Source organism: Sorex fumeus, unplaced genomic scaffold, assembly GCF_029834395.1.
Source record: "Sorex fumeus unplaced genomic scaffold, SorFum_2.1 ptg000030l, whole genome shotgun sequence".
Taxonomy (NCBI): domain Eukaryota; kingdom Metazoa; phylum Chordata; class Mammalia; order Eulipotyphla; family Soricidae; genus Sorex; species Sorex fumeus.
This window is the reverse complement of record NW_026606087.1, coordinates 15,394,741-15,416,106: the sequence shown is the minus strand read 5'-3', so window position 1 is coordinate 15,416,106 and position 21,366 is coordinate 15,394,741. Positions and strand designations below refer to the sequence as shown.

Sequence of the window (21,366 nt, the reverse complement as noted above, 5' to 3'; positions counted from 1 at the left end):
CTGGAGGTTGATGCATTTATCATCTTGGGGCCGGGGGGGGCGGGGGGCTGTGAGAATGAATAAATGGATATAGTAGATATTATTTGGAAAATTTTTTCACATATTTCCTTTAAGAAAATTTCATCAGGATGTAAGGTCAAGGAACCATATTATTAGTCTTGTAAGAAAATGAAGAAAGTAAATGTAATGAAGTAGAAGGGGAAGGAAGCATGAGGCAGAATAAACTTAAGGGAAATTTTATACTCTGGAGGCCACAAACATATCCACCAGGAGTTTACTAATGAAGAGATTTCCTGCAGTTTGAGGAGACTTATATATGTCCCCAACACCTAAATAGCAAACCTCCTCAGCTACTCAGTCTCTTCTGGCAAGCAGGACAGGAAATAACACTACTCCATACTTTGTAAGTAACAATGCACTGAGGGAAAACATCAGACTTCATGCAAACTTGTTTATTAAAAACAAGGAAGATCTTAGTAACTGCAAAAAGCTCTCATGGGTGTCTAAGCAAAGTTACTGAACGTTCTTTATGAAAATCTATGTTACTGGGGTCATAATCTGGTTCATATGTTTCTGTTGGTCTATGATTATGAGTATTATTACTCTGAGCCCTTGCAAATGGCTAGATGTGCTGCTCTTCAAAATCATCGTGCAGGGCCCTTGCTGGCACCATTGCCACGAACCACCACAACATACTCCTCTCTTCCTCCTCAGTTATCATTATTAAATGCCTCTTATGTTCTAGTTAGCAGATTAAATTCTTTACCAATGTTATCCCATTAAAGTCTTACAAATTTATGCTGCTTTAAAGCCACCAGTTTCACAGATTTGAATCTAATCAGAAATTCTTATTTGGAGAACATTAGTCAGTTAGTGACAAAGCCAGTATTTGAGCTTAAGTTTGACTGGCCTTACAGCTAAATTATTGACTTTCTATAATTATAGAAGAGAGATAGCTCAAGGCAGTCTAGCAAAGAATCTACAGTGTATTCTAACTGTAAGGTTAAGCTATTGTCTTTATTTATGAAGACAGTTATTATTAACCAATGGAAACAGGAACATAAAAATGTACCTTCTAATTCTAGGAGTCTTTTATCAATCCAAAATGCAGCACTCTCTCTCTCATATACATATACACATACTCACACACACATACTCATACTACTCATTCGTTGGGAATGAAAATAATTCACTGAGATTCTCAACATATATTCTGCTTTTTCTGCACTCAGAAGCATGAATTTATAAAATTAAATAATGAATGTATCTTGCTTTAAATCGTGAATCTGTAATAGTTTTTAATTCAGCAATAGGTAACTAGGGAAAATATGTTTCAGTTTAAAATTAAACAGATTTCATCTATAGTTGTGAACTATTAAGGAGGGAAATGGGAAAGACAAAGGCCAGGCATGTAGCCTAGTAGTAAGGGGCATGCTCTACATGTACAAAATATACATATATATATATATATATATATATATATATTGTTCATCGACTTGCTCCAGCGGGCCCAGTAACGTCTCCATTGTGAGACTTGTCATTGTGTTTATATATATGTGTATATATATATATATATATATATATATATACATATATATATATATAGCACAGCGGGTAGGGCGTTCACCTTACACGCGGCCAACATGGCTGACCCGAGTTCGATATATATATAAAATCTACAAAATTCTCCACCTCCTAATCCCTTTCCAAAAAAAATAAAAAGAAAGATACCTTCCCTTCAGGAGTAAGACCAAAATGATAAGAGAGAGTCTGGGCTGTTATTTTTGTTGCTGTTGAGGGTTGAGGGGAGGTAAGTTGTCCTTGAAGGAAAGAGATACCTCCCATCAGGAGGGAGTCTGAGCTGATAAAAGGGAGATTGGGCTGTATTGTTTGTTTTTTGTTGAGGGTAGGTAAATTGCTGGTGAAGGAAGGAGTCTGGACTGATAGAGGGTCTTGGCTGTTTTCTTCTGTTGTCCTTGAAGGAAGGAAATAGATACCTTCCCTTCACTGGGAGTCTGGGTATTTTTTTCTATTTTTTTCTGTTTGTAATTTAAATTATCTTTAGGCAGAGGAAGATTTTGAAACGGTTAAACACTGCAATTTTAATACAGATGAGCAGGAACATAAACTTTAACAGAAAAAAAGAGTTAGTGAGGCTATTTTCAAGAAAACAAGGAGATCTAACATATAGATATTGTTCCTAGTGACTAGGAATGCCCATATTTCTTATGCTTTTATTTCACTGGGAAGTGGGGGGTGTCGTAAATGGTGCTCAGGGGGCCTGGTAACATCTCCTGGAAATTTTAGGCCAACTGGACCCTGTTGGCAGTTGAATGCAAGGGTTTGAAGAGGCAGTGTTGCTTGGGCCACACTTAGGAAACCATGTAATGCTAGGGATCAAACAGGGTTTGGCTGTGTACAAGGGATGTACCTTAACTCTTCTCCTATCTCTCTGGTGACATTTCTTACCCTTTAAAGGTTACAGTATAATTTCATATTTCTCCTCAGTTACATTTAAATGGGCTAGAGCGATAGCACAGTGGGTAGGGCATTTGCCTTGCACGAGGCCAACCTGGATTTGATTTATCCTTCCCTCTCGTAGAGCCCGGCAAGCTACCGAGAGTATCCTGCCCTAACGGCATAGCCTGGCAAGCTCCTTGTGGTGTATTCTATATGCCAAAATCAGTAATAACAAGTCTCACAATGGATACGTTATTGGTGAGGTACCCGCTCGAGCAAATCGATGAACAACGGCAGGACAGTGCTACAGACAGTGCTACTAACATCCAAAGTTGATTTGAGAAGATAGGCAGTAAAATTGTCTTAGAAAAAGTTACAAGGGTTCACCTGAATCAGGAAAGAATTAGAAAGTTTGGAAAATCACAGCTGTGGAGTATGAAGGGACCTTGTAGAGAAGATATTAACTAGTAAATATTATTTACGACAGGCTTAGCAGTCAGATCATGACATGAGTGAAAAAGTGGAGATAGATAAAGGATAGAAACAGGACAAATTTATTAATTTTTATTAGTATTCTTTTTCCTTTAAAGTAAGACTTAGGGACTGGGGGGATAGTACAGCAGAGAGGGTGTTTGCTTTGTACGTGGTTGATCCAAGTTCAACTCCCAACATTCCATGTAGTCCCTAAGCCCTGCCAGGAATGATTCTTGAGCAAGCCCTGAGAACTTGTTTTTCTCCAAACAAAAACAAGTAAAGTAAGATTTAACTAAAAATTGTGAGTTTTAAACTATATTAAGGTGCTCTGCCAAGATTTTCACACATATTAATACAGAATTGCCTATGGAATTTATATTTCATTATTATTTTAATGACAGGGATATTCCAGCACATGCAATTTGTCCTCTGATAATATATTCAGTAATGCATCAGTCATTATTTGAAGCCACCCAATGTTTAGACTACTCAGTTCTAAAAATAATTGACTTGGCAAGCAGGATAACAATTTATTATTTCACACTGCCATCAGACTCACATAAAATTAATTCTTTAAGTTTTCAAGTAGTTCTTTTTTCAATTGCCTTAATTGCTCATATTTTAAGAGAGAATTTCTTTTGGGCCTGCTGAATTTAACAAAGTTTATTAGTCTTGTCACAATAATTGCACACACAGTTTCTTAATTATTTGTAGAGCTTTGGGAACATTTCAGTGTAAATTTACTCATTCTGTATCATCTGAGTTTAGGAAGTATAAATTCAAGTGCCAGCTGTATAATTTAACAGATCTGCGAACTTATAAATAGGCAATCGTTCAATTAGTTTTTATACAAATTTTGCACCTGTATGTTTGTTATTCATTTCTGATTTTTTGCTCATTTGTTTGAAGTGATCTTAGTTTAAATTGATTTGGATGGGTTCTTTATATAATGTAGATATTAAATTATATAAATGCTTTCCTGGTGAGATAATTGTTTTCATGTTGAATTCAAAATAAATAAAGTCAGTTTATCATTGAAGGACATTCAGCAGTTTGAGTTCAACATGTCAAGTTTCCAGAATACCACATCCTCTTCCATCATTTTCCTGCTAACTGGTGTTCCTGGGCTGGAAGGCTTCCACAGCTGGATCTCCATTCCCTTCTGCTTTCTCTACATAACAGCTCTCTCAGGAAACAGCCTGATTCTCTTTGCCATTGTCACTCAGTCCAGCCTCCACGAACCCATGTATTATTTTCTTTCCATGCTGTCCACCACTGACCTTGGTTTGTCCATATCCACTCTGGTCACTATGATGGGTATATTCTGGTTCAATGCCAGGGAGATTAGTTTTAATGCCTGCTCATCCCAGATGTTTTTTATTCAATTTTTCACTGTCTTGGAATCTTCAGTGCTATTGGCCATGGCCTTTGATCGTTTTGTGGCGATTTCTAATCCTCTCAGATATGCCACTATCCTAACTGAAGCTAAAATAGCACAAATTGGAGTAGCAATCATCACCAGGGGAACATTAGTACTAATACCTTTACAGGTGCTTCTTAAACGTCTATCATTTTGTCGAAGCCACGTGCTCCGTCATTCTTACTGTTTCCACCCTGATGTGATGAAACTCTCATGTTCAGACACCAGGATCAACAGTGTCCTTGGGTTGACTGCTTTGTTAAGTACTGCGGGAGTGGATTCAATTCTCATTTTTCTTTCTTATGTTTTGATCATTAGAACTGTCCTCAGCATTGCATCTCCGGAAGAGAGAAAGAAAGCCTTCAGCACATGTATTTCTCATATTGGGGCTGTTGCTATTTTCTACATACCTTTGATCAGTCTGTCCTTTGTTCACAGGTTTGGTAAACAGGCTCCTCCCTATGTGCATACTTTGATTGCCAATGCCTATCTGCTAATTCCCCCAGTGATGAACCCCATCATTTACAGTGTAAAGACTAAGCAGATACGAAAGGCTGTGCTAAAAATTTTACATTATGGTGCAATAAAGTAAATGAATTTGTTTTTAACCTCATTAAGGCTGAGCTCAGAAAGTTGGGTGATGTGAACTGAATTCTTGCTTTGTTGTTCTGTGGGAAGCTGTGTACACAGCTAAGCAGTTTTTCTTTCTCTGTTACAAACAAAAACAGATAAATTCAAGACTGGGAAAAGAGAAACTGTTTTATTCCCCCCCCCCCCCATCCCCCAGGACTTTTCTACTGATATTTTCTTTCAGTAAAACACAAAGTTGAGAACATCCATTCACTGTTTAATATGACCTTTCCTTCTCGAATCTAAAGATTACAAGGGAAATGAACTAGGAATGTAAATACTATAAGATGACTTTATAGTCAACAATAAAGTGTGGTATTTAGGAAAGTTAAGAGTAGAACCTCTGGGTTCTCATCATTATGAAAAGAAGAATTTTCTTTTTTTACCTATGTGATGGATATTAATTAAATTTATGGTGGTAATCTTTACAATGTATGTATATGTCAATATATGCTGTTGTCAACTAAAATAAACCATTTCTGCAATTTGGATGAATGAGACTTTTAATTATTTTACAGCTTTTAGGGCGACCTTGAAAAGAAGTCAGAGAGTGCGCTCATTAACATTTTCTTCTTTTAAGTACAGATTTCAAATTTTGGATTGTACTTCATTTTTTACTAAGCATGCTTATTTTTGTAGAAGAAAAATTTACTTTTGAAGAATGTTAAGAGAAAGCAAACTATATTTTAGCAGAATTATGGAAATTTCTACATTCTACATGATTAAAGACTATATTTTCATCAGATAAATTTGAGATATGACTATTTCAATCTTGAGTAAAAGGAATATCTTTTTAAAATATAAAAACATAGCATTCATAAAAATATATTAATAGGACACACTGGGAGATCCAGTTTTGCTTTTATTTTTGTAATTTTGGGGGAGGGAACTTATCTGGTGTACTTGGGGCTTGTTTCTGCTTCTGTGCTCAGGGATTACTCCTGGCAGCAATGGAGAACATATGCAGTGTAGCAGTGCCAACCAGAGTTGGTCAAGTGCAAGGAAAATTCATTTGGTCCTATTTCCCTAACCACAAGTGGGTCCCATTTTTAATAGGTACCTATTCAGAAGAGTGATATCAATAGGAGGCTCAAATTTTACTTTGACCAAGAAGGAAAAACTTTGTAAGAATTTACCTCTGCAAAAATTATTTTTATTCCATATTGTACACCTTAAATATATGTCAATTAAATCTATATGTCAATTGAATCTCAGTAAGACTAGGAAAGCAGAGGGGCTGGAGAGATAGCATAGCAGATAAGGCGTTTGCCTTGCACGTGGCTGACCCGGATTCGATTCCCAGCATTCCATATGGTCCCCTGAGCACCGCCAGGAGAAACTCCTGAGTGCAGAGCCAGGAGTAACCCCTGTGTATTGCCGGGTGTGACCCAAAAAGCAAAAAGAAAAAAAAAGACTAAGAAAGCAAAAGAAATTTGTCCTCCAGTCTTCTAGTAGCTATAGTTTGGTTGGGATTCAAGTATTATTTTGCAATATGTGAGGTTTCTCATTAATTGTTCTAACCCAAAACTGTCAATGTAATACAAAGACAGTCTAATTTCAAGTGTTATCTGGGACTGAACTGTAAGATAAGTTTTACAGCTATTCCGTCATTTTATTTTACTGATTAAGACATCAAGTCCATTTTTGTCAACCAAGAATTAAAAAACAGCAACAACAATTCATTCTTCTGATTTTTCCTTCCTGAGAAATCACAAAAGACAGATTTCAGAAAAAGGCTGTTACTGAGATCACTAATAACTACTTTCTGTAGTTTCTAGTGAAACAGGCAGATAGGGAGTTTCTGTCTATGAGTTTTTCAGAAAGTGTGATCTAAAGAAGTTGTTATGTCAACCAGTCCCAAAGTGGTCCAAAGATATGAAGGCTGAATCCTCTGGAGATGCAAAAACTGAGGCCTGCTGAAATTCTGATTGATGATAGCACTGGCCCTGGTTCTCCCTGACTCCCAACAATGGAATTTGGTAAGCCATTCACAAAACTGGATTTATTAAGCTCTACTCATCCTCTTTAGTTTTTTCCTCTTTATAGCTATAATTTTGAACAGAACAGATTTTTGAATCTCAAGAGTTCCAAATGACCACTACCTATCTACATGTTTTTGAAGCTTTGTCTTCAATATTTCCTTCTTATGACATCAAAATAGACAGAGTCTAGATTTACAACATGTAAAAACATGAAAAGAAACATCCAAACCCTCAGATTAACAGACAAATTCTAAAATCACAACATGTAACACATAACACAAAACACAGCTTATAAAAATCTCATGGATCTAAGGCTGGAGCAATAGCACATCGGGTAGGGTGTTTGCCTTGCACGCGGCCGAGCTGAGTTCAATTTCCAGCATTCCATATGGTCCCCTGAGCACCGCCAGAAGTAATTCCTAAGTGCAGAGCCAGGAATAACCCCTATGCATTGCCGAGTGTGACCCAAAAAGCAAAAAAAAAAAAAAACAAAAAAAAAAACTCATGGATCTAACATATTAGCTTTCTCAAAAAGAACAATAAGGGGCTGGAGCAATAGCACAGCGGGTAGGGCATTTGCCTTGCACACGGCCGACTGGGTTCGATTCTCGGCATCCCATATGGTCCCCTAAGCACTGCCAGGAGTAATTCCTGAGTACAAAGCCAGGAGTAATCCCTGAGCATTGCTGGGTGTGACCCAAAAAGCAAAAATAAATAAATAATAATAATAATGGAACTTCTCAGAAGCTTATTAGACCTAAATATACATATTCTGAATTTATCCAAATAACATGTTCAAAGGATATCTAGATTTTTAAACCTTTACAAATATTAATTTTCTTTTTTTAAAAACTTTTTATTAGTGAAACACCATGAGGTACAGTTGTAGACTTACAAATTTTTGTGCTTAGGTTTCAGTTATACAATGATCCAGTACCCATCCCTCCACCAGTGCTTGATCATTGTACAATTGAAACAAATATTAATTTTCTAACATAAAACTGCAAGCAATACAAAACAGTGGTACATCAGCACATTTTAAAATTATAAGACCATTGGAAAATTGACTGGAACCCAATAATGGACAACTTTGTAACTGTGTATCTCATAGTGAGTCAATGAAAAAGGAAAAAAGTTAGAAGACATATAAATGGCCACAACTTCCAAAGCATTGGGTTGAACCTAGAAATTCCCACATTAAAACAACAACAGCAAAAAGACAGACGTCAAGAACATTTTCAAGCTCTAATTGGTATTAAGGAAGTCAATCAACACTTTCTTTACCTGTCTGGGTAGGAGACTATTTCCAGAAGTGAGGCAGCTGGTAGCTGCAAAGATGAAGGCAGGCATAATTTCAAAGGTTTAAGGAAAAATTCAGAAGGAAGAAAAGCTTTCTGTCTTCTTGGGTCTTGATTGTTGGGGAGAAAAAATGTTTGAGACTTTTCTTCCTGTCTGTACTACTCAGAGACCCTATCTGGGAAAAAAAAATCCTTGTTTGTTATATAATAATAAAAAGCATAGATATCTGACATATCATCCCACTTGTCACATCTATGATAAAGCAATTCTAATTACAAATGAATGGCATTGGAACTTAGAGACTGAGTAAGGAGCTATCTCACTCCAAATTTTGCACTATGTATAGAGACTAGCAGAGATACAATAGAAAAACATTTTTTTAATTCCATGGACCCATTACTAAAGGTGGCACAATTTCTAGAATATGAGCTAGAGAGCTTTCAGATCACATTAAGATTGAATCCCCTCTTGTAAAATATAACAAAATAAAACCATATCCCAAACACACACGCACACACACAGAGCCCAAAGCACTAAGGAAACACTAATGGAAACAGAACAGAAGCAAATCTAAACATAAACAAATTTGCTTCAGAGAGCAGATTTTCCCAGGAAGGGAATTGGTAGGTGTCATAAATTCTCGGTAATTTTCCTGATGGTACTTCAAATGACCCATGGATCCCCTGAGGACAGAAAGCCCATATGGTAAAAACAGAGATTTACTAACCAAATATATCTAGCCTTTGAAATCATTGACTCTTTGCAAATTAAAATTTTTAATCTATCAATATTTCATAAAGACAGCCAATATCATGAGAATAAAGAAAGGGAGAGTTTCAAAAACAAGGGAGTCTTAGTATCTTCAGGGAGTCCCCCAATTTTCTCCTGTAGAGTCATCTAACTAAAAGTGGTAGCATAACACCTAACAACTTGCATGATCATATGGGTAAACCTTGCCACACTGTTTGGGTCAGCTGCTCTGGTTGTTGGAAACTGAGGAGACTGAGTCATCTGGGATATGTGGCCCCCTCCTGAAAGGCTTGCCTAAATGATTAACACACACAAGTTTCAGTGCTTGCAACACAAAGGCCAATATTTAAGAGATAATGGTTGATAAGGGAGAATATGTTTGTTCATGTGCTAGTATCCTGAGTAGTGGCAGACTCATGTCCCAAACAACCATCTTGCTGCGAGATTATTAGAAACAGTTTTATAGGAAAAGAGAACAGAGAATCACATTCTGACGAGACGATTTCCTGAGGCACACTTACAGTGTAAGAGCAAATAATGATTGATTAATTTATTATTAAGGTTTCTGCTCTTTTATCCTTCATGAAAAGACAGTAACATTCTCCACATTAAAAAAAATCATCTCTAATCAGACAAGTTTTCTTTTTTGTAGTATTTAATTCAACTTCTAATTTCTTTGGCATGGATTTATATTTTTTTGCTTCTATTTTAGCATATTTCTAAAATTTATACATTTTGTGGCATGCATAGATACTTACTGACTGGATTCCACGGGATGTCAAAAGAACGCCTGGCCGTCCACCTACAAGATGGTCAGACTTCTTCCTCAAAACCCTAAGCAGATGGTTTGAGGCTCTTTGTATTCCTGGAGTGAGCAGATGTTATTGGGCTACAGTAGCACGCGAGAGGGACGAATGGAGATGTTACTGGCTCCCTGCTCGATCAAATCAATGATCAACGGGATGACAAGTGATGCAAGTGATAGATATCTCATTTTCTTTTGTCAACAAATAATGTTCATTGTACCAGATCTATCATATTCAAATGTTTTCATTTCTGGACATTTAGGTGGTAGCACCAGTTATTTTTTTTTGGAGGGGTCACACCCTGCAATGCACAGGGATTACTCCTGGCTCATGCACTTAGGAATTACTCCTGGCAGTGCTCAGGGGATCATATGGGATGCTGGGAATTGAACTCGGATTGACTGCGTGCAAGGCAAACACCCTGTCCACTGTGCTATCACTCCAGACCCGCACCATTTTTTTTAAACGTTAATTTTTCCTCATTATAATTTATTGGGACATCTGTAAAATATCAGTTGAGTAGAGATGTGAAGCTGATTTCAAAAATCTTCATTTATCTATGTTTTTCTTCTACCAATACAATACTATCTGGATTGTTGCAACTGTGCAGTAAAGTTTCATTCTTTCATCTATTCTGACTGATCTACATTACTACATACTAATTAATGTCACTGTCACTGGGCTGGAGCGATAGCACAGCGGGTAGGGCATTTGCCTTGCACACAGCAACATGGCCGGCACGAGTTCAATTCCTCCGCCCCTCTCAGAGAGTCCGGCAAGCTACCAAGAGTATCTTGCCCGCACGGCAAAACCTGGCAAGCTACCCGTGATGTAGTCAATATGCCAAACACAGTAACAACGAGTCTCACAATGGAGACATTACTGGGCCCGCTCGAGCAAATTGATGAACAACGGGAGGACCGTGACCATCATTGTCACTGTCACTGTCCTCCCATTGTTCATTGATTTGCTCGATCGGGCCCAGTAATGTCTCCATTGTGACAATTGTTACTGTTTTTGGCATATCGAATACGTCAGGGGTAGCTTGCCAGGCTTTAACATGTGGGCGAGATACTCTCAGTAGCTTGCGGGGCTCTCTGAGAGGGGCTGAGGAACTGATCTTGGATCTGGCAGGTCGGTCGGTCGGTCGCATGAAAGGCAAATGCCCTACTTGCTGTGCTATCGCTCCAGCCCACTAATTACTGTAATCATCATTATTTTCTTTCTTTTACTTGATTGGAAGTTTGTCAGTATATATAAAAGTAGAAGTTTTAGATATTGATAGGAAATAATTCCTTATTTTTTTTGGTGAAACAAGATATGTTTTTTTTATTGAAATAAGTTTTTTAATTTAAACTTATTTAGAAAAATGTAAGGGGGAGAGAGAAAGAAAGAGAGAGAAAAAGAGAGAGAGAAGAACTCTGTTCTATGGAATTTCTACCTATGTGATAAAGCATAATTTCTCAGTGTTTATAGGGGACTTCTGGAAGAGATTATCATTTGAATTTGTAGGCTAAGGAGAGCAGATTGCCCTTCCCAATGTGGGTGCACCTCATTCAATTTACTAAGACCCTAAATAGAGGATGAGAAAAGAAATTTTTCTCCTTCTCATTGTGTCTGAAATGTGAGGACTTTGGTCTTCTCAGACCCATGCCTGTGAAGCGGAATTTATACTATTGGCTATTCTTAGAAGCTTACATTTGGGCTAGTTTCTTTTGTATCTTCAGCTTGTAAATCCTGGGTCTTCTCAGTCTTCATGATTGTGAGACTCAATCTCATAATTTTTTTCCTTCATTTACTTTTTTGGATTCCATTTATATAAATAATTATTTTTTAAAAAATATTCAATGCTCGGGGCTGGAGTGATAGCAAAGCAGGTAGGGCTTTTGCCTTGCACGCGGCCGACCTGGGTTCGATTCCCAGCATCCCATACGGTCCCCTGAGCACCGCCAGGAGTAACTCCTGAGTGCAGAGCCAGGAGTAACCCCTGTGCATTGCCAGGTGTAGGGCGTTCGCCTTACAAGTGGCCAACATGGCCAACCCGAGTTCGATTCCTCCGCCCCTCTCGGAGAGCCCGGCAAGCTACCGAGAGTATTTGATATGCCAGACACAGTAAAAAACAAAAATTAAATAAATAAATAAATAAATTCAATGCTTAAAAGCATCTCAAAAGTTTCTTCCTGGTGGTAAAATTTATCAGATAACAGAAAAATAATACGCTTTGTTACATTCATAGAGTCCTAAAACGTTTGTTATTCATCTGAATATTTTCCTCTTCAAGATTCCTATATGTCTAAATTCCTTGACTCTAAATAGTTATTAATAAATATGCATTAAAGTTTCAAACCCTTGCCATTTGATAGACTGCTTTTTCATTTCTTTATTTTTGTTGTTCTGTTTTAAATGAATTCCCTTGCTAATATTAGCACTGTAGCACTGTCCTCCCATTGTTCATCGATTTGCTCGAGCGGGCACCAGTAACATCTCCATTGTGAGACTTGTTGTTACTGTGTTTGGCATATCGAATACTTCATGGGTAGTTTGCCAGGCTTTGCTGTGTGGGCGAGATACTCTTGGTAGCTTGCCGGGTTCTCTGAAAGGGGTGGAGGAATCGAACCTGGATCTACTGCGTACAAGGCAAATGCTCTATCTGCTGTGCTATTGCTCCAGCCCACTAATATTAGGGGGAGTTAAAAAAAGAAAATGGTGACAGATCTTCTTTTGCTTTCCATGAAGTTATAGAGTGAATTCAACAAAATTGAAACAATTGTCAGTCAATTAAGATAACTGGAAGTTGAGGCTAGCTGCTCAGTATCAACAAAAAATGATCATACAGTGACTTCTACTGAATATGCATAACCTTCACACTATTAGAAAATAAAAACAAAATTTTAAGTCATGATCTTGTAAATCAGGGAGCATTTTATTCCCTTATCTGCCAAATTATGATTACTGGTAAATAAACAGTGAATGTTATATAATAAGACATGCTAAAATCATATCTTTGTGCTACTTTTACTAGCTTTGCTCATTTTATAACTATTGATGACACATTTAGGTATGCTAACTAACTTCAAACATATCTTGTTATCAGTAACTCTTATATGCATTAATACTTTTAGTAATTGAACCATCTACTATTATGATCAGAACAATATTCTCCTACTATTAGACAATAGCTAAAATCTCTAACTTTATCAATAATAGATCACTTTTTTTTTACTTTTTGGGCTCTACCAAATGATACTTGGGCTGGAGCAATAGCACAGCAGGTAGGGCATTTGCCTTGCACGTGGCCAACCCGCCAGACCCAAGTTCAATTTCTCCTCCCCTCTCAGAGAGCCCGTCAAGCTATCGAGAGTATCTTGCCCGCAAGGCAAAGCCTGGCAAGCTCCCTGTGATGTATTCGATATGCCAAACACAGTAACAACAAGTTTCATAATAGAGACGTTACTGGGCCCGCTTGAGCAAATCGATGAACAATGGGAGGACGGTGTGACAGTGTGATCCAATGATACTCAGGGTTCACTTTTGGCTCTGTGCTCAGAGATCACTCCTAGAAGTTCTCAGAGGACCATTTGAGAATAGCTACATGCAAGGTAAGTACCTTATTACAAGTACCAAGAGATCGCTATTTTGGGTGCAATACTGAGCTTGGGGATGATGAGCTTATATATACCAATTTCTATATTCTATTTAAGGAAATCTACATTTTTTAATGGCAGAATACAACATGGATAGTGCAAATTATGTTTTTAGCCTATTCAGAGTATCTTGTTTTTATATAGAAGCTGTAACTTCTTGTGAGTAGTTTTTTCCATGAAGCAAAATATCTCGTTTCAAAGGGAGTCCAAAAAACTTTCTAACATAAATGTATATCTAGTGTCTATATGTTGACCTTGCACTTACATCAAGTGAAGAGAAGGAATAAGAGGTCTCCGAGGTCCCATTTACCTCATAGTAGATTATATTTATGTATAATATAATATATACTAATATAATATTGGGCTGGAGCGATAGCACAGTGGGTAGGGCGTTTGCCTTGCATGCAGCCAACAGGGCCGGCCTGAGTTCGATTCCTCTGCCCCTCTCGGAGAGCCCAGCAAGCTACTGACAGTATCTTGCCCACATGGCAAGGCCTGGCAAGCTACCCGTGATGTATTCAATATGCCAAACACAGTAACAAATCTCACAATGTTACTGGGCCCGCTAGAGCAAATCGATGAACAATGGGAGGACAGTGACAATGACAGTGACAATATAATATTATATTATTATATTATATTTATTATATTTGTGCTCCTCTAAAGATTATTTTACTCATTAGGAAAAAAAACTATTGTGACTGAGAACTATGCATTCAATGGGACCAGGAACAGAGATCGTCTGCCGGTATCCACCTGTCTCTGGCAACTCAGCAGTCATGCCTTTAAGCCAGCCACCTTTGGCTGACACCAGATAATCTCATCATCGGCCATCATCCAGATCACATGTTCTTCTCTCCCAGAAGGGAGAATAACATGTGGCTCGCTATAACCATGCTGCTGGACCCTGTGCCAGGCTGTTTCACTTGGGGCACCCCAGAGGGCGGCTGGTAAAACTGCTTCCTGCCTTAAGGCACCCAATCTCGGGAGCAGAAAACCTCCAGAACTCAGTAGTCGCCATGCTCATGGATGCTCTCCACACGCTCGGGCCAAGCCTCACCCATGAGTGAATCTATTCCACCCAAGACCCGCAACACTTCATACCACACACTACCCATACTCCAAGTGTACCACACCACATTTGATGGGATTCAAAGCAGGAGGCAACCAATCTTAGAGGGAAATACTTTTTCTTTACAGATAAGGATACTTTTTGTAGCATTTTCAGTGGTTTTTCATAACAAGCAATACAAAAATACATTATTTTGGTTATGCTTTGGGCCAGGGATTAAGGTTCAGGACAGAAACATCCAAAATATGGTGGTGAGAAAGTGTAATGGTGGTGGGATTGGTGTTTGAATATTAAATGTAATCAAATATTGTGAACTACTTTATAGAATTAAAAATTAAAAAATAAATAAAAGACATGAAAAATGGGAAAAAACTATCCTTAGGGGAGGTTTTTAGTCAACTATATTTGCTAATTTTGATTTTCCTTCAGAGTTAGTTTCTTTCTCAAACTACTTGCTCTACCATATGATTTAGTAATTTCAGTTGCTGGATAACTTCCTTTTTCTTACTATCATTCACATTAAAATTACATCCTAAAAATATAAATATTGACAAAACAAAAAGTGTATGAATTTTCACACATGCTTTGAGAAGCGTGATTATTAAATAATCTTACACAATCTGGGATTTGGTCCTAGTGATTCTACAGAGAGAAAGACATAAGGATGGTCCCTGCCCTTTACCCAGAGGTTAAAACAAACAAATAAATGGTAAATTGAATATAATAAGGAAATAAAAGGTTTATCAGAAAGTTGAATCTTGCTATAGCTCAGTTGTTTCTCAAACTGCCTTAACATTGTGTATCACTTGTCACTTCTCACTTGTCATCCCGTTGATCATCAACTTGCTTTAGCGGGCACCAGTAATGACTTCATTTGTTCCTGTCGTGTGCTAGTGTAGCCCAAAGGTGTATCAGGGGCTCTTTCAGGGTCAGGGGAATGAGAAGAAATCCGGCAGTTAAAAAAACGTATATACCAAAATATTTTATTTTAAGCATATTCGAAGTAGAGAATATAAAAACATATTAAGGTTTCAGCTTAGATTAAGTAGTATAGAATATTTAGGAGTGGGATATAGGAATCTACATTAGTTTTGGTTTTGGGGTCACACCCAGCAATGTTCAAACGTTACTCCTGGCTCTATACTCAGGAAATTCTCCTGCTGACGCTTGGAGGACCATATGGATGTCAAGAATTGACACCTCGTTTGGCACATGCAAGATAAACATCTTACCCACTCTACTATTCCTCCGAGTAACATACATTTTTAACACAGACTTTCCCTTTATGAAAATTTTGGATTTTCAGTATAATTGCACAGTCCCTCTATATCCCTCCTCCCAGAATTTTCTTCTTCACCATACACATTCCCCATCAATGTGTTCCATATTTTAGAAACAAATAGTCAACACTGACACACCATTATCATCCCACAGCCTGTAGTTTAATTTGAATTCACTTTTGGCATTATGCATTCTATAAATTTTGATAAATGTACAATGTCGTGGGTCTATCACCATAGAATTATGTAGGATACTTTTACAGCCCTAAAAATTCCTGTTCATCTTTATCTTCCTCCAACCTCCAGAAAACTATTAACATAGACTGTCTCTATAATTGCCTAGATTGTCATGTAGTTTTGATCATGTAATGTGTGGTGTTTTCAATTGGAATCCTTCATTCAGTAATATCCATTAAGGGTTTCTCAATGTCTTTTTTGTTACTTGATGGATCATTTTATTTATTTTTACATTTTTAGCGAGTCTCTCAAGCAGTTCAGGGAACTGAGACACTCCTCTTAATACTTGACCAACTGGGTATGGTTATTCAATACTAGGGTCCAGCAAGACAGTGAAGTTAGGGCTAGTTAGTATTATTGGGGACCAGCAGTGCTAAGGACCACCAGAACCTGAGAGTGTTCAGCTGTCTAAGTGTGGCCATGAATCAGAGTTGAATCCTTGGCAAGGCACTTGCTTTAACACCTGAGTTATCTCTCTGGCCTTTGATAGGGTTATTTTAGCACTGAATAATATTCTGTTGTACACATGTAACATTAGCACAGTGGTAGGACGTTTGCCTTGCACTCAGCCAACATGGCTGACCTGAGTTCAATTCCTCCGCCCCTCTCGGAGAGCCCGGCAAGCTACCGAGAGTATCTCACCCGCACGGCAGAGCCTGGCAAGCTACCCATGACGTATTCGATATGCCAAACACAGGAACAACAAAGTCTCCAATGGAGACGTTACTGGGCGCACTCTAGCAAATCAATGAACAACGGGAGGACAATGACAGTGACATGTAACATTAATCTGTATTTTCAATTAGATGACCATCAATTGTCTGACTTTATTAAAATTCTTAGTACTTTATAGAATATACTTTTATGAAAGTTTGAATGTCAATTAAAATTTGATCGGTAGACATATATTTGACTTATTTTATTGACTAGTGTGATATACCACATTATTTCAATTTTAACTGAATTCTATAATTTATGTGCCATTGACCTTACCCACTTTAGGTAATTTTGATTTTATGCTATAGTTACATAAAAGAACAAGTATAGCACAGCGGTAGGGCGTTTGCCTTGCATGCAACCAACATGGCTGACCTGAGTTCGATTCCTCGGCCCCTCTCAGAGAGCCCGGCAAGCTACTGAGAGTATCTCGCCCACACGGCAGAGCCTGGCAAGCCACCTGTGATGTATTCGATATACCAAACACAGTAACAACAAAATCTCCAATGGAGACGTTACTGGGCCCACTCGAGCAAATCGATGATCAACGGGAGGGTCTTTACCTTTACCTTTAATTATTTGTAATATAAATTATCTAATGTTTATTTTAAACTTTCTTGAAAAGGTTATGTGTATAAATAAATATTTTAACAAACGTATTTAATAACTGAATAGTATTCCATTGTGCCTATGTACTGTGTCTTTGTTATCTGTTCTTGCATGGTATTTTGTAGATTTTGATGATTGCTAATAGTGCTGAAATAAACATAGGAGTGCAAATGTCTTTTCTAAATTGTGTTTTTTGACCACTGGGAGTAGATGCCAAGAAGTGGAGCTTCTGGTCATTTAAAAGTCCAATTCCTAGTGTTTTGAGAAATGTCTATATTGTTTTTCAAAAAGACTGGATCAGTAGATATTTCCACCAGCAGTAAATGAGGGTTTATTTGTCCCATTTCCTTCGCTACAGAGCTTTGACGTAATGATACCTCTTATGGAAAAGTTTTCATAATCAAAGAAGGGAGTGTGTCAGGTGGGTTGTGGTAGGAATAGTGCTGCTAAAATCTAGGACATTGAATGAGCTAATGAATAATTGTGTAGAGTATTAAGTGAATATATTGACTGTGAGTTGAGTATGGTGAAGTAAATCTTCATGATAACATTCAACAAGATTTCTACGTTGATTCAGAGCAGCAGTCCAGAACTAGCTCACTAAATACATATAATAGATGTTGACAGAAAGTAGCCAATAGAGTTTGTAAGCACAGTGTGGTAATATCTAAAAAGATGTTAGAAAGATATAAGAAGGAAGAGTGAGATTTTTGTAGGAATTCTGAGTTGCCAACAATTTCTCTTGTTGGTTATACACAGTTCTCAAAACAAAAGGCATGGGGACTTTTATAATTGTCAGAAATACAAATGATGAAATGTATGATAATTTTATTTTCTCTTTAAGTATACATATAAAATTCATAGAAAATGAAGGATTGTGGCAGGAGTGATAGTACAGAGGATAGGGCTCCTATTAAAAATTCCTCTAGTATGGTCTGGAGATATAGTAAAATGGGTAGGGCACTTTGCCTCGCATGCATCCAACTGAGTTTGATCCCTGATACCTCATATAGTTCCCTGAGCCAATCAAATGTAATCTCTGAGTACATAGTCAAGAGCAAGCCCTGAGAACAGCCACGTGTGACCCCCAAACAAATGCTGTTAATCCCTGGTTTGAGAAAATCTGCATTCATGAAAAGAAAATGAAGACTCAAATTATTCCTACTCAAATTGGATTTTATGAAAATTGGGATTATTTCCTAAGATTTCAGTACCAGGTTTTAAAATTGCTCTTGCCCTACATGGTTTAGAAAGCCAGAACAATGATTACTCAGCAGAAAAATCAACTACAGATATAAAAGAAATATTTTTATATTAGACTTTTAAAGACTGGATTAAATGACATCACTGCATTGGTATAGATAATTACTTGGTAATTTATTACGTTCAGTTCAATTCAATATAATTATGTGTCCAATACATGAACTATATTGGTAACTGTTCCTAGAAACCGCAAAGCAATCCAAAGAATTTTTAAATGAAATATATAAACTTCTAAAAGGAATGTTATATATAAGAATGACACCCAAGGACAGTAGATACAAGGGCCAGGAAGATTGCTCCATAGCTGAAAGCCTTACTCATGAGCGCAGGGGGGTGGGGGTGGGGGAGGAGAAAGCAGCTGGAATAGAGAAGGGATCACTAAGAAAATGATGGTTGGAGGAATCAATCAGGATGAGAGATGTGTGCTGAAAGTAGATAAAGGAGCAAGAATGATGACTTCCCAGTATCTGCATTGCACACCATAATGCACAAAAGTCGAGAGAGGGTATGGCAAATATTGTCTTCCATGCAGGCAAGCAGGGGTGGGAAAGTGTGTGTATACTGGGGATAATGGTGGTGGGGACTGTGCACTGGTGGAGGGATGGGTGTTTGATCATTGTGTGATTGTAACTCAAACATGAAAGCTTGTAACTATATCTCATGGTGATATAAAAAAATTAAACAAAAGGAGCATTATATATATATCACAAAAACAATGGCAAAGAAGATACAAAGAACCAGAGAACAAGTATTAATTGGAGTAATATTGAAAATTTTAATAAAAAGCATACTTAAAGTTGACACATATATGGGAGCCAAGATTGATGTAGTCAACAATGAAATCAATTGTCAGGAAAATGTATACACATGAAGACTTAGTAGACTGATTTTCTTGAACTACAAGGTATGTGAAATATATAGAAGAGAAAGAAACTGTAAAGAAAAGTTAAACCAAATTTGTAGAGAAATTTTTCATAGACAGGGGTTGCTGCTTTATTTCACTGGTAATGAATAAACATGGAAGAAATATTTATGGATTTGATTTTATGTGAGCTGGAGTAGCACAGAGGTAAGGGCATTTGCCTGGCATGCGGCCGGCTCGGCCAACCTGGGTTCGATTACTCTATCCCGTTTGGAGGGCCCGGCAAGCTACCGAGAGTATCTCGCTCGCACAACAAAGCCTGGCAAGCTACCCGTGACATATTCGATATGTCAAACACAGTAACAACATGTCTCACACTGGAGACATTACTGGGCCCGCTCAGCAAATTGATGAATGGAGGATAGTGCTACAGTGCTACAGTGTTTTTTTTTGTTGGTAAATCAACTCAATGAGAAATACGGAGTGTCTTTGGCAGAAGTAGCTTAGTCAACAGTTGCTTGAAAATATTGCCCTAGGTCATATGAACTACTTTGGGAAAAGAATTGGATTATTTATATCTGAACTCAGCAAAACCGCATGAATGTATGATTCCAATTCGTGATAGGAATTACTATTTGTGCTAGGTCTTCACTATCTGTTGAAGTAGGTATTGAAAGGTTTAATAATTGTCAACTATAAGTTCTCCTGGAACACACAAGCTTGATCATAGCTTTTTGAAACTGCTTTGTTTTCACACTGTAGATGATGGGATTCATCACAGGAGGAATGAGCATGTACAAATTAGCAATGAGTGTAGGCACATAGGCTGGCGCATGTTTTCCAAATCTGAACAAAGGAGAGGCTTATCAAAGGAATATAGAAAATGGCCACAGCAGTGATATGAGAAATGCATGTGCTGAAAGCCTTTTTCCTTTCTGCTGGAGATGCAATATTGAGAACTGAGTGAATGATCAAGACATAGGAAATAAGAATAAAGACAGAGTCTAATCCAGCAGTGGAGATAATTGTAACTAGTCCAAAATACTATTGATCCTTGCGTCTGAACAGGAGAGCTTCATCACATCAGGGTGGAAGCAGTAGGAGTGATGGAGCACTTGGTTATTGCAATATGACAGACGTTTAAGAAGCACGACCCGTTGTACTAGAATGGAAGTTGCCTTGATAACAATTGCTAAACCAATCTGTACAATTCTTGCATGAGTTAAAATGCTAGCATATCTCAGAGGATTAGAAAGAGCCACAAAGCGATCGAAGGCCATAGCCAGGAGCACTGAAGATTCCATAACGGTAAAGAGATGAATGAAAAACATCTGTGACAAGCAAGCATTGAAGCCGATCTCCCGGGCATTGAACCAGAATATTCCCAGGACTGTGATCAGTGTAGAGATGCTTAAACCAATGTCAGTGGTAGACAACATGCATAGGAAATAGTACATGGGTTCATGGAGGCTTGGTTCGGTGAAGACTACAAACAGGATAAAGGTATTTCCAGAAAGCGCTGTTAAATAGAGGAAGCAGAAGGGGATGGAGATCCAGGTGTGGTCCCATTCAAGTCCTGGAAGTCCAGTTAAAAGGAACACAGGGGATGTGGAGTTATAGACTTGCATTATAATCCACAGGGGTGAAGTTCCTTTGACAGAAATCTTGATTTTCTAAAGTTATAATTGAAAAATAATTCTTAGAAGACATTTAAGATACATTCAGTAAAGTATGCAAACTTTTAGCATACAGATCCATGAAGTTTTGCTTGTATATACACTCTTTTTCAACACCAACTGGTAGAACATAATCAGTAACCCAGAAGACTTCTTTTGTGGGGTGGACTCTCAAGTGCTGCCCA

The 21,366-nt window shown here is 37.8% G+C and overlaps 1 protein-coding gene and 1 pseudogene across 1 annotated transcript; one reads left to right on the top strand and one right to left on the bottom strand.

The window, feature by feature from the left end:
- The first annotated feature begins 3,998 nt into the window (after positions 1–3,998).
- LOC130025482 (olfactory receptor 51F2-like) lies at positions 3,999–4,946 on the top strand. Its single transcript, XM_056116415.1, has one exon. It carries the CDS (start codon positions 3,999–4,001, stop codon positions 4,944–4,946), a length of 948 nt encoding a protein of 315 aa, XP_055972390.1.
- Positions 4,947–20,194: 15,248 nt separating this feature from the next.
- Positions 20,195–21,133, bottom strand: LOC130025481 (olfactory receptor 51F2-like; annotated as a pseudogene).
- Positions 21,134–21,366: the final 233 nt, after the last annotated feature.